Consider the following 12,071-nt stretch of genomic DNA (forward strand, 5'->3'; position numbering starts at 1 on the left):
AGAGTCTCCAGCTGTGGGTATATATATATATATATATATATATATATATATATACACACATATATATACACCAATAATTCATTAGAATAAATTCCCTATTCATTATCAAAATTATTATATGTCAAAGTGGATCCTCTTCCAACAGCAATTATAAGGTATTTTGTTATATTGATGCATGTGTTATGTTCACCTTTAGCTCTTTAGTATGTCGATCGACAATCTGTTGAACATTGAGATTTGCCTCTTTCTGAGAAGTTGCAGAAATAATACGTTCTTCTGCTGCTGCTGTCATTTCTGCCCGGAGTTCCAAAAGTGCTCGACTAAGTGCCTGAAAATTATAACATATATACTTTTTTAAAAATTAATACTTTATATGAGCAACACGTAATACAAAAATATTAACATGCTTAATCATTTTCAACTATTTTCCTAAAATACTATGTGTTTAAGCAAACATAATTCAGAAACTAACAGTCCAAATTTTTCAAATGAATTTAGTAAATTGCACTCAGTCCAAATTGAGTGTGAGAGACTTCAAAATCTTGACAATAATAATTTTGAGAGCCCAGCATTAAATCAAACCATTTATATTACAAAAACTGCATGTTTTGTTTCAATATCCAAGTTCAGATATTTATCTGAATTACTCACTTAATATATACTTCTGCATGAAATTAATTGAATTTATACAGAAAAGGAAAATTATAGGATTAAAAAAGACTAAAAATTTACCTATAAATTTCATAAGCTAGCACAGAAAAACAGAAGCACCTTCTAAATCAATTGAGTATATCAAATCTGAGATAAATTTTAAAAACTAATACACTAGATAATCTAATGACCAACTGCTTTCAAAAAACTATCTCTGTGACCTCCTTCTTTAAACTTTCCTCCTCACTGTTATAGCTCCCTCCTATGCCCCAAAATTGTTCAAAATTATTCAATTTTCAAATTGTTCAAAATAGCCTTAGTGGCATAAAATCCCAGTTAGAAAAGGAGAGAAAATAATGGGATTAAGATGTTAACATATTATAAGATACTATTTCCTATCGATAACTCACAAATCAAACTGATGACAACATAAAAAAAACTAACTGGACTATACCTGTACTTAAAAACACCACCAAATGGCTATTAAAAAGATTATCTTGAAAAATTCTGCTTAACAGCATAAGACAAAGCTCATACTTTTTATTACAACAGAGAGATATATGCTATCATCTTTCACAAGTCTTCTCTATAAGCAACCTATTACCACATGTATTTCCTAAATATTGCTAATACTCTGTAGTTACTTACTTTTTGTTGTTTCTCTTTCAAGGCTAACTGGCTCTTTAGCCGTTCTACTAGATTTCTCATTGTAGTTGTTGGAGCTCTTGAATTTGCTTCTTTCTGAGCCTGAAGTTCAGATTTTAAACTCTGTGACTCCTTTTGTGAGTGGGCCAGAAGACACCTTAAATCCTCTACTTCTGCTTTCACTTTTTTCACTTCATCTGCATGATTTTCTTGGAGCCTAATATAAGCAAACATATGTATTCTGTGGTTACTGCAATTAACACTTTGATACAAATTTTATAAAGAGCAAATGTTTGGTCCTAAGTATCCTTACAACCTAAGTTTTGATTCAAATCAAAACAAGAACAATTGTTCCATTTAACTAACTCTTAAATCTAACATAAAATAGACTTTTCCTTTTAATTTGTCTACTATTATTGGTAATGACTGCATGAAGTAAAAAACTGAAGTTACCTCAAATAATCAAATTGTGAAAATAGGAGGTTTTACTAAAGAAAACCCACAGATCTATAATTTCCTAAGACACATTAAAATACACATATCAATGTACACACGGAGAATAAAAGTATAATTTTAGTCAACATGACATGGTATGGGAGGAAACAATGACTCAAGTATTATATGTGGCAAAAATTTATATATACAAGGTAATTTCAAAGGATGATTATTTTCTATACCCAGGAATTATATTCAAAAGCACAAGCAATTTTATATATCAAAACATGACAGAAACTTACTACACCAAAAATAACATTTCATGTATAAAATTTAATACAATGGCGAAAATCAGATTGAAAAGATACCAAATAGGGTGCTTGGGTGACTCAGTCAGTCAAGCATGGGACTCTTGATTTCGGCTGAGGTCATGATCTCAGGGTCATGAAATCCGGCCCCCTACCAGGCTCTGTGATGGGCGTGGAGCCTGCTCAAGATTCTCTTTCTCACTCTCCCTGCCCCTGCTCCAGCGCAGGCTTGCACTCTCCCTCTTGCTCTCTCTCTCAAAAAAAAAAAAAAATAATAAATGAAAAGATACCAAATACTGATTCTCTTTTCTTTTAGAGAATAATTTCTTAAAAGTGGTAGCTTCTTAATAAAGCAAAAGTAGTGTTAATTTTACCAGAGACACATTGGATAAGTAGGTTAAGAATAAAAAGTTCTACTGAGAACTTCAGAGCTGGAATGGAATTACAAAGTCAAGTAGTTCAACTTTCCCATTTTTTCAGATAAGAAACTGAGGTCCAGAGAGACAGCTCTGTTAGGGAGAAGCCAGACAAGAGCTGTGGAAGGAATGACCTCAGGCAGAGTCTCAAGTCCCTGAAGGGGATTGATGGAGACATGAGCTGGGGCAAGGATGGTGATAATAATAAAAAACAAAACAAACAAAAAAAGCTACGAATTATAAGCCTGGGAGCTCAACATCCTGACCTTGTGGCTTCCAAGGCCTTGGGCCTGACAGATCAAGAGCCACAGGTGCAGAACCTGTGCTCTCTTCTTCCACCTCTGTCCCAGGGTAACCCCTAGACTCACTATAATGTATTTGCATTGTGGGCACGGATTCCCCCCGACCCCCCTTGAGAAGGGCTGCAAGATGGTTCTGGTAGGGTCAAAACTCCCTCTCCCAACCTGCGGGAGGATTTTCCCAAATGACTGGAAGCAGCCTCCATTAGAGACCATCTCACTTATGTGACAGCAACTCCAAGCCCAGAGAAACCCAATAATATTCAATTTCAAAACAACCTCGGGGAACCTGCCCGCTCTTCCACTTTCACTTTGATAAACTGCTTTGCGCTTGCTACTTTCCTTCTGGCGGTCTTCATTCAAGCACTGATCCCCATGCAAATCTTCTCACGGGGAATCCAAGGATGGAGACCTCCATTCACACAATGCAGACACTCTCTCATTCCTAACAGTTCTACAGTGATTACAAAATACATGAACTATAAACCTATTTTAGGTTTAAAATCTATATTCTGATAAATTGGTTGAGCAATATTTAGAATCTCTGATACAGAGAATGAATCCACTGTCACTATGATTAATTAACAAAATAATTCTTTCATTCAAGAAATATTTACTGAACCTCTATTATGTGCCAGAAACTGTTAGAGGTGTGTAAACAAAAATTTTTATATTTATACATTACTTTACAATTTTCAAATTACTCTCACATACAGTATCATTTGGCCTCCATAAAGGAGTCAGGGTAAGTACTGTCATTTCCATTTCATAGATGATGAAATGGATGCTTTAATTAAAGAGGTTAAAAAACGAGATCCTAGAACAAGAATCTTGAGTTGGCTCTTGGGCTAGACTGACTAGATTCAAATTGTGGCTTTTCATCTCCTCCTAAGGTATGTTACTGAGCAGTCCTGTGGCCTACTTCCTATGTGAAAAATGGGGAGAATAACCTATGTCACAGTAGTCCTGAGGATAAAAATGAGATAATATCCATAAAGTTTTTAGAACAGTGCATGACACAGCAAATGCTTACATTTGTCCTCACTATATCATTATTACCATTTGCCTATTTTTATAATACATTTCTAAAACTTACCGTAATTTGATATTTTCAAATTCTTTGATTTTTAATTCAGTGATTTCTTTTTGTCTCTCTAAATCTTGAGATACTTTTTTTAGTTTGACCAAAAGTGAGGAGAGAGAATCATCTTGTTCTGCTACTGTTTGTTCCATCTCAGCCAGACGAATAAAATGTTTGTTGGTTGGAACTGGAGTAGGGGATTGTTTTATTAAATCCTAGGAGAAATGAATAAATTAGCCATGAGCATGTATAACTCAATATCATACTTATTCCATAATTTTAATCTGCTTCCTCAGATGATCAAAATACAATATCCAATCTAAAATTAAATGACATTTAATAGCCAATGAAGACTTAAAGAAGACAGGAAATAGAAATCTTATTCTTTGTATTCCCAGCATTGGGCAAAGCACCTCGATGTAGTGGAGGATCAATAAATGTTGACTGAATTCATGAGGTAAGGCTCCAGAATGCCAAGATTTGCATGTTGGGAGATGAAAGACAGGCCCTTTCACACATACAGAAGACAAAGATCAAAGGAAGCAAGTATGAACTGAATTCAGAACATGAAAAGTGGTTACATATTGGTAAACTTACAATGAACACAACTTGAAAAGACAGACTGAGGTCACATCATGCAAGGGTTTGAGTACATGGCTAAGGAACATAAACTGATCTCGCAGGCAGCAGTGAGCTACTAAAGATGTGGAGGTAGGAAGAAAAATGATCAGAGCTGTGTTTTTAGAAGATTATTCCAACAACAAAGGTAGAATGGCTTCTAGTCCAAAGGAAAAACAAATCATGAGAGCTAAATTTTCAATTATATGGTCTCAAACATCAATAAAGAATAGAATAAAGTCCCCAGAATCTTACCCAAGCTGTTTGTTTGAATTTACTGAATGAACTATCAGACTGTAGTTCTAATTTATGATGAAGAATATGAAGGTCTTCCTCATGTTTCTTAACAATTTCTCTTTGCTCCTGTTTATAGCAAATCAAAAGTGCATCTTAAATTATGACTTAAATAAATTCACATTCTAAAGATCTTAAATATTTTATTATATTTAATCTTCCAAAACCCCTGTAAGATAGGGAAGGAACAGTATCTGCATACACACACACACACACACACACACACACACACACACACCAATATACATCCCCCTAGTAATATGTTCAAGTTGATAAATCCAGCCTTAAATCACGACTTATTCTTAATATTAGAATAATATGTATCCATCACCTTTTAACTTGTTTCTAGAAGTTTTTTAAATGTTAGATTTTCCCATCAATGTTCTAGCAAACTGGATTGCCACTGACTACTAGTGTGATAGATTTCATTCTAACTTATTGCCTCAATCTTTACCTATAAACTCAACTGATATTTTTCAAAATCCTAACGGTTGCACCATGACAGCTATTCCCAGTTTAGTCAGTCCATGAGAGAAAGATAGACATATAGAAACTGCCAGTTTTACTGACAGATCTGTAATCCAATCATGTGAAAGGAAAAATTCCAAAACAGAATCATCTAAAAGCAAGAAATGAACTACCACTTCAGGGCAGAATAATATCTGGCATTTGACTAAAAAACATGGTAATAATTAAGTAGCACTACATAACAGAATAACATACCTCTCTGGCTTTTTCCAGAAGATGCTGATACTTCTTTAACACTTCTTCCTTTTGATTTAACCTTGCTTGCATATTTGCAATGGTCTGCTGAGCAATTTTCAGTGTGTGGTGTGATTTTGGCTCGATCTCTTTTCTGCCTAGTTCAGCTATCAGCTTTTCACGTTCTGCAGTGGCAGGCAGTCGAAGCCTCAGTTCATTGATTACCTGGTCTCTTGACAAAATATTTTGCTCTGCTAACCGTAGAGCAGATTCCTTTTCTTTTAGTTTCTGCAATGATCAAATCATAATAAAATTATTAAAGTATATTTTTTCATTTAAAAATGCTTCATCTGAATTTTGGTCAGATTAATTACAAGCAAAAAAAAGGAGTTTCACTTTATTTTTCACATCATACTGATACTGAGGGTATTGTGTTGATATTAATAAGGTTATATTTCTTATATTTCCACATGACAGCAGTTATCTGCACCCACGTTTTACTTATAAGATTATCACATGTGTTATAAACTTCACTGTTATGATGAAAATAAAATTTAATTAAGGTACTTTATTTAGCTCTTGTAGTTTTAGAATTAGAAATGTGTAGTGGTACTAGATTTAGAAAGGAAATGTAATAAATCATTCCTTTTATTTTGGCCCATTGACTACCAGAGCCCTAGAAGAGTAGTCCATAAAAGTCAGCTGAGCATAAAAATTGGAACTTTAGTGGCCTAAGTCAATGAATCACCATGACAAAAGATGTAGTTTATTAAAATACAACAGGAAAAATATTTACTCTTCAAGAGGATTAAGACAGATATTTTAAATCAAGTAACTCAGTGGCAATTCACATAAATGTCAAATCTTATAATTACTGAAAAAAATCTTAGGTTTCCTCAATTGATTAAAAATGGAAAATTTTACTTATAAAATTTTAAAATGCATTTATAATTACTTTGTTTAGATGTAAACCAAAATGAAAATTGTCTTCAGTTTATATTATTTTCTGTAAGTATAATGTAAGTATAATGCTTACTACTGATCACTACTGATCACTGTGCCCAAAAGTGACAAGCAGTGATTAAATGGGCAGTGAATTCAAATTAGCCGTATCTGCTGTTCTTTACTGGCTATTAAAAATATTATAGTAGAGTAGAAAAGGAGACTGGAATCAGCAGCAGATTCACAATTCTATGCTTCACCTCTGTTAGAAAATATTTAGAAAATTCCACAAACATATTCAATAATATACAAATAAAAATGCAAATTCTTCTAATTACCTCTTCTAGTGATTTACAAGTTGCCCGTGTTTCTAGGATTATTCGAACATTCTCCTTAATTTTTCTTAGAGCAATCTCAAGTTGATTTGGAACGGGCAAACTAGGGTCTGGCAATGATCCTGTAGCTTCTTCAAACTATCAAGAAATAGAATTTTTTGAAAAAAAAAAAAAAGTTACATCATTAAGAACAATACTATTACAATGTATGACAAGGACATGGCTACATCCCACTTATATTTGAAATATAAGAAAATAATATCAATTAAAATTCCATCTAACTTCAGAAAACATTTCTGTTGGTTAATGTTATAGGTCATGCTACAGAATAGCAAACAGAATTATTTATACCTTTTGTGCTGCTTTTAGTATTTCATTTTGCTGATGGTCAAAAATGTCTAGTTGACGTTCCAGCTCAACTTCTCTTTGGTCCCAGGCCATCTGCCTTTCTTCATGAAACTGTACCAGACACACACAGAGACACTCACTAAGCATATAACAAAAGTGTTTATATACATTTTCTTATTTAATCCTCACAACAACCCTTGGGGTCACTATATTCTCATTTTGTGGAAAAAGGAAGCAAAGTCAAAGAGATTTAAGAAAGTAACTTGCCTAAGATCACAGAGATAGAAGATGAGAAGTCAGGATTTCAATCTCTCCAGGTACCCACCCATCCATCCCTAACATTTAATGACATGTACTATGTAATAAGCACTATTCAAGGTCATGTGAACATGACAGTGAACAAAATCAAGTCCCTTTCACCATGAAACTTACTAGTGAGGGAGAGACAGTAAATGAATAAATAAGTATGTTAGAGGGTGATGAATGCTGGAGAAAAAGGAATCCCTATTTAGGGAATTTTGATAGTAGGATTTACAGTTGTATTCTGCATGGCTAGTGAAGGCCTCACTGATAAGGTAAGACATTTGAGCTAAGACTTGGAAGCAATGAAAGCATAAACGATACAAGGATCTGAGCTAAGAACACTCTAGGCAGAAAGAACAACATAATTTCTAAGGCAAGCAAGCATGAACTTAGTGAATTTCATCTGTCTCTAAAGTATATATGGCTTTACACCAAGCTGCCTTCTGCACTCCATCACTGAGAGCCAGCTGAAACTTGTAACTGTGAAAAGTCAAATAACTAATATCGAAATAAAAATTAACTTACCAACTAAATTTACGTATTGGTCCTTTTAAGTTTAAAACTACCATTATGGGGCACCTGGGTGGCTCAGTTGGTTGAGTGTCTGCCTTTGGCTCAGATCATGATCGCAAGGTCCTGGGATAGAGGCAGGGAGCCTACTTCTCCCTCCCCCCAACCCCCTGGTCTTGCTCTCTCTCGCTCTCCCTCTCTCTCTCTCAATAAAAGCTTAAAAAAAATAAAAATAAAAGAAATAAAACTACCATTACAACAATAAATTTTTTCAATGCCTTCAATAACAGTATTTTCTAAGAATAATAATGGGAGCTACATTCAATTAAGAAAATAATGCAATCATTCATGCAATATTCTTATGTTTAATATCTTAGCAACAAAACAGCGAAATAAATATAAAATGAAACCTTGTTTTGCTGCACAATTTCCTCCTCCAGACTGCTGATTGTATGCTCGTATTCAGAAATTATATTATTCAAATATTTTATTTCTTCTTTATCCTTGACTAATTCTCGATTTAGTTTAAGCTCTTGAAGACGAAGTTCTTCTATTTTCATATGCCAATTGATTACCTAAACATTTACAAATAAAATGTACAAATGTAAGCACTACCTATATATATACTTCTCCATTGATTCTAATAATTTCAATTTAAATTAATATATATCCTATAATAAGATAAAAATTATCCTTTGTCGAGACACAGGCAAAGTTCATTTAGAATTTTCATACTCTTCTAAAAAATATGTATGATCTTAATATAACATTCTTCAAATATTTCTATGCTTACAAATAACTAAAATTAGTATGTAATTAATACATATAAACTTTACTAGCGTGTTTAAAGTTCTTTGATAGTATACTATCTAAGCATTTCTACCAAAACCATTGTTTAGAAGAGTCTCATTTTATTTTTACAAATACACATTCAAACAGCCAAAACTTTTAACTTATAAAATCTATATTAATAACATAATTGGAAGTTTGGTCATATAGTAAGCATTTTTCAGGTAGCTACATATGAAGAACTTAAAATTACTATGTAACTCTTTTGGAAATACTGAACTGAAAGTCCATGTTTTACCTTTTGGGCTCCCCTGGCATCCTTTAGAGTGCTTATTAACTCTTCCAGCCCCTTTAACTTTAATTCCATCTCCATTGTTTTGTTCTCCATGTTTCTATGCTCTTGCTGAGAATTTTTCATCTCTTGCATTATCTTCAGTTTGTCGTTTTGTAATTGAATCATTGTTTTAGAGAACTTTTCCTGTTGTGCCAACGGTAAAGCTCCACTAAACTGCCGCCGTAGAGACTGAATTGTTTGGCGCAGATGTTTTGCTCTGTTTCTCCCCTCCAAACGGGCATAATAGAGAGCCTGTTCTTTTTCATCAAGTTTCTGCTCTAAGCGCAAATTACAGGCCTCTGTCTTCTGCAGTTTAGACGTAACTGACTCCAACTTACCAAGAGCAGTAGCCTCACTAATTTGAAGAGAGACAATGTGTTGATGCAACTTGGCAATCAGTGCCTTTTCATCAGACTGTGCCTAACAGAAAAAAGTATATATTTATAGTAGGTTTCAAGTTTTTCTAATGACACTTATCATGGATTTAAAACACAGCTTATTGAATAAATTTTTTAGAAGTGTGGTACATGAGATCCTATAAAAATCTAGCCTAGCCTTAATTAAATTAAATTAAATTTTAATTATCAAAACTTGTTTAAGAAAAAAAGCCCAGAATCAAACATATTTAAAATCCAAATCTGGCATCTAACTAAGTAACAGTTGGCGTATTACCGCTTTTTTTTCAACTTTCATATGTAAATAACAATATTGGTATAACACTAGTGTGGACATTTTTTTTTAATCCTGAAAGAATTTATAATGGGACAATATGTGTGTGAAAAGCTACATAGCAATACAAGAGAAAACACTGTTTTCAAAGACTGACCTATCTATTTCTCCTCAGGTCTTAACTTCGATTAGCGGCCAGCACAATGTATTTGTAGGTATTTAAATGCTTTTCTGTATCATCAATGATATTTCAAATTAAAGAGTTTTTCTAATCAGGTTACAATTAACAAGAATAGGAGCTTCTGTTTGACATAGTCTCTGATTAAAACTGTAAAATCACCCAATATCTAATGTGAATTTAGGAAAAAGAAAAAAATCTATTTAGAAGAGCCAATACTGTACCTACCTGATAGTCTAACAGCTGCATTCTGACAGACTCTACTTCCTTTTCCCTGGACTGTTGCTGTGCATTCAAAATTTCAACTTGTCTTTTGGCAATATCAGAAATCTCTCTCAGTCTGGGAAGAGAAAAGATGCTTCAGGAACAATCTGGTACGTTTTCTAAGTAAATACCAGTATTTCAGATTTCTAGACTCTTGGAAAAGCCACTAATTTCCAGCATCTTAGTATCAAATACTAAAGCAAAATCTCCTCAACTGTTTCATGAAATGTAATTTCGTGAGAGGTTAACACCTGTTAAAAAACTCCATTCCCAACATCCCTTCCCCTTGAAAATTCATAATACATAGTATTGTATGAAATGTTCTGAGAAGTTTTAAAGTAAATTATTTCAAACTATACATATACAGCATTTTCCAAATCTATATGGCCATAGAACTGCTCTCCCACACTTTTTTCATAAGATACTTATTATCCTAGTTTGGCAGAGTTAGAATAAGGTAAAAGTAGGTTTATTTGACATAATTGTACAGTTAAGAATACGGAAATTTAAAATTCCTAGGTTCCCTATGTGGATTAATGTATGTTTTAGTTTACAAGCTATCAGAATGTGAAAAAGAGGGCCGCCTGGGTGGCTCAGTCGGTTAAGCGTCTGCCTTCGGCCCAGGTCATGATCTTGGGATCGAGCCCCACATCGGGCCCCCCGCTCAGCAGGGAATCCGCTTCTCTCTCTGCCCCTCCCCACCGTTTGTGCTCTCTTTCACTCTCTTTCAAATAAATAAAATCTTAAAAAAAAAAGAAATGTGAAAAAGATTATATGCTTACTACAATTAAAAAAATGGGGGGAGCTTGATGGTAAATTATCCCTATAAGACTACTATTGTAAGAGCACAGAGATAAGATGCATTTTACTTTGGGCAAGAATTTCAGTTCACTGTGACAGAGAAGTCAGGTTTCCTATATTTATTAGAAAGTCAAATTGTCAGTTACATAAGTTTTAAAAATTAAAATATAATAAAATGAATAATTATAAATTAGTTTATTTCAAAAGGTGAATTCTATGAGGTAAGAGGAAGAATATGGAGTCCTTCATAGTGAAATGGGTTGAGAATAACAGACATTCCCAAAGAGCTATCAAGGCTCCAAAAAATAACTTTATGATGGGCAAGCCATAAAACCCTTTTCATAAATAATTATTTGTGCTTGACAGATCACCTTATGGCTCCTGTTACCTTTCTACCGAACTGACACAAAATTACCCAGGAGAATGAGTACACAGCATCTACTTGGCACACAGTATTTATTCCTTACATATATTTTGTGTTCCAAGTGAATACACTATTTCCACATGTAAAATAAAAATCATGATGTTACTTTAGGGTTTTTAAGTATAATTATATGAGTTAATATGTGTTTAATACCTAGCACAGTACATAGTTCTCAATAAATGTAAACTGAAGCAAAATCTCAATTTTTCATATTTTTATATCAATCTTACCAAACAAGAAGAAGAGGTAGATACTAGTACTCCCTTAAAAAAATGAAGAAACTAAAGTTTATTCTATTTTTTTAATTAAAAAATATTTTATTGCTTGGGGCCTGGGTGGCTCAGTTGGTTAAATGTCTGACTCTTGATTTCAGCTCAGGTCATGATGGTATTAAGGCCGTAAGATCGAGTCCCACATCCAGCTCCGCGCTCAGTGCAGAGTCTGCTTGAGATTCTCTCTGTCCCTCTCCATTTGCCCCTCCCCCTGCTCATACCGTCTCAAAATAAATATTAACAAAAATATACATATTTTATTGCTAAAAAATGCCAACCATCATCTAAGCTTTCAATGAGCCATTATCTTTTTGCTGGTGGAGGGTTCTCCCTTAATGTTGATGGCTGCTGATTAATCAGGATTGATCAATCAGTGGTTGTTTAAAGTTGGGGTGGCTGTGGCAACTTCTTAATATATTTATTTTGTTTTATTTTGTTTATATTTATGTTATT

General features: G+C 33.7%; 1 protein-coding gene across 1 annotated transcript in view; it reads right to left on the minus strand.

Moving 5' to 3' along the window:
- CEP290 (centrosomal protein 290) overlaps nt 1-12,071 on the minus strand; it is an 81,192-nt gene that overhangs the window by 24,898 nt on the left and 44,223 nt on the right. The window contains exons 29-38 of the mRNA XM_040637300.1: nt 10,086-10,197; nt 8,975-9,430; nt 8,298-8,462; nt 7,078-7,185; nt 6,730-6,864; nt 5,471-5,737; nt 4,709-4,816; nt 3,851-4,050; nt 1,300-1,513; nt 191-328 (exon numbers count right to left, since the gene is read on the minus strand). Of these exons, the coding sequence (XP_040493234.1) occupies nt 191-328; nt 1,300-1,513; nt 3,851-4,050; nt 4,709-4,816; nt 5,471-5,737; nt 6,730-6,864; nt 7,078-7,185; nt 8,298-8,462; nt 8,975-9,430; nt 10,086-10,197 (1,903 nt within the window). The remainder of the gene's footprint in view (nt 1-190; nt 329-1,299; nt 1,514-3,850; nt 4,051-4,708; nt 4,817-5,470; nt 5,738-6,729; nt 6,865-7,077; nt 7,186-8,297; nt 8,463-8,974; nt 9,431-10,085; nt 10,198-12,071) is intronic.

Source organism: Ursus maritimus, unplaced genomic scaffold, assembly GCF_017311325.1.
Source record: "Ursus maritimus isolate PB19 unplaced genomic scaffold, ASM1731132v1 scaffold_21, whole genome shotgun sequence".
NCBI lineage: Eukaryota > Metazoa > Chordata > Mammalia > Carnivora > Ursidae > Ursus > Ursus maritimus.